General features: G+C 44.6%; 1 protein-coding gene across 1 annotated transcript in view; it reads right to left on the reverse strand.

Moving 5' to 3' along the window:
* sema3g (semaphorin 3G) overlaps positions 1-2,500 on the reverse strand; it is a 59,267-nt gene that overhangs the window by 22,091 nt on the left and 34,676 nt on the right. Inside the window, exon 4 of the mRNA XM_087781677.1 lies at positions 1,849-1,968. Coding sequence (XP_087637803.1) covers positions 1,849-1,968 — 120 coding nt within the window. The remainder of the gene's footprint in view (positions 1-1,848; positions 1,969-2,500) is intronic.

Consider the following 2,500-nt stretch of genomic DNA (forward strand, 5'->3'; position numbering starts at 1 on the left):
CATCCATCCATCCATCCATCTATACCTCCAACCATCCATCCATCCATCCATCCATCCATCCATCCATCCATACTTCCAACCATCCCACCGTCCTTCCTTCCTTCCTTCCTTCCTTCCTTCCTTCCTTCCTTCCTTCCTTCCTTCCTTCCTTCCTTCCTTCCTTCCTTCCTTCCTTCCTTCCTTCCTTCCTTCCTTCCTTCCTTCCTTCCTTCCTTCCTTCCTTCCTTCCTTCCTTCCTTCCTTCCTTCCTTCCTTCCTTCCTTCCTTCCTTCCTTCCACACCCTGAAAAGTGTAGTGTTTTTAAAAACGGTTGATGATGAGAAAAGGGATTAGAACCCATGCTTTAGAATCAGAACATGGGTTGAGAGCTCGTGGAACACTTCAATATATTGAGATCTTTCACTCGTTCATTTTCTGTTACGCTTGTTCCCTCTTGGGCGTCAGTTTCTTCGGGTGAGAGGCAGGGGACACCCTGGACAGGACGCCAGAAAGACAACCATTCACACACACACTCATACCTACGGACAATTTCCCCAAGTTCTTAATCGACCTCTGTATGTTTTTGGACTGCGGGAGGAAACCGGAGTGCCCGGAGTAAACCCACACAACACTGGGAGAACAAACACACTCCACACAGAAAGGTCACCAGTCGACCCTCCCGACCTGGAAGTGAACCGTCAACCTTCATGCTGTGGATGGAACCACTGCACTACCATGATCCACTTTAGATGAATATTTGAAACAGATCCTGAATATTTGGACCAGATCAGTCATTCGTTTATCAACACGACCTCATGACCTCACGCACCAGATGGACCCGAACAGGATCTTCAGTCACAAACACCAGAACCGACAACTGCTGAGACTGAATTTAAGTGGAGAAGAAGCTGGATCATCATCCTGAACACTCTGACGAGGATCCGAACACACGACCCACTTTCCCGTGACAAGTTCTTTGGTTCTCCAGCACCTCCTGACAGCGTCTTCATTAAGCCTGTGTCTCGCTTCTACGTCTTCGTTCTTCCTCCGGTGCTGGCGTGGGCGGCGCCGGTTCAGACGCGTCTCCGCGATAATCATCCTCCGGGGAGACGAGCGGTGACAGAATGAGGCACGAGCTTCATCGGCGAGGACTGGAGCGAGCTGCACCGGCGCTGACCCGCTTGGACGCTCGCCTCCGTACGGAACCACACGCACTTAAAAGACAGTTTTTTAAAGGTTCCCACTTTCCCAGCAACGCTCTTTATGGCTCTCGACTCCAGCTTTTCCACTCGGTTCCATCCCTCGCTGTGGGAAGCGAGAAACTCTTGGCGAGCGGCGTCGGAACCGCAGGTCCAATGAAACGGTTCTGTTCATTTGAAAGAGTGTGAGGCGTGCGGAGGGTCTCGCTGAGAAACCATCGGAGAAAGTTCTGGCGAGAGACGCTCCAGTCCAGAGACGCTGGTTAATCATCGAGCCTCGGGAGCAGAATCTGAAGAAATTCTGCACAATCTCCTCGTTTTATTTCTCGCTCGGTTAACGAGTCGAGATCATCAATTATTCAGAGTCTTGTTTGGATGTTTCACGTCTATATTATAAAACTGCAGACCTTAAGCTCACTTTATAACTTTGTAATTCCCTATATTTATTTAATGAAACCAGTATTAATAAACCATTTAATCGGTTACTATAGCGACGCTTGATCTAAAAGGAACCAGATAAATAAAGTATGAAGAAGTGAAAGATAGAAAACATGTCATGTTCTGCTTCTGTCTGTTCATTTAAGAGCGAGATCAGTCGTTACCGAAATCATTTCGCACTTCGACTCAAAACATTCCTGAACATTGGAGCGTTTGGTTCCGTATGACCGACCTCTCCTCTGTGGCCCACGTAGACGAAGGTGCACATGGGGTGGAAGGCGCCGGTGCCGCAGGCCAGCAGGTGAGTCCGGTTGAACGGCTGCAGGAGCCTCACGAAGTTGGCGCACTCGCTCTGAAACACATCAGGAACATCCAGCATCATTACTCTGTACCACAAATATCACACTTGTATGAGTAGATAATGTACTTCAAATAAACATAATGTTCGCAGTAAATTCTAAGTAAGTCAGTAAGTAATATTTGTAAAAACCCTTTTCTAGACCAGGGTCACAAAGCGCTTAAACAACAAACAATACTCAATAAAATATATACTTTGGAGGTCAAGGTAACACTAAGAAACACAAAATTGTGTTTTTTATTTCTTGGCATTTTAAAAGATTCATAAATCATAAAAGTGCATAAATATCACACACCAAACTTTAACCTATTTGACCAACAAACTTTAGTTTAAATATATAACAATAGTGATGAGTTATTCCTTATTAATATTTAAATGTAATTCTGTTGTATTAATTAATATTTATTCTATTGCTTTTATTTTGTAGAATCTATAGTATTTCAATATATTATTGCTGTGTTTACAACACTGACGATCAAAGTCTGTTTCAGATTCAAATCATTTGATTCTTTAAACTTCAATACAA

This window comes from Callionymus lyra, chromosome 19 (assembly GCF_982586985.1).
Source record: "Callionymus lyra chromosome 19, fCalLyr1.hap1.1, whole genome shotgun sequence".
Taxonomy (NCBI): domain Eukaryota; kingdom Metazoa; phylum Chordata; class Actinopteri; order Syngnathiformes; family Callionymidae; genus Callionymus; species Callionymus lyra.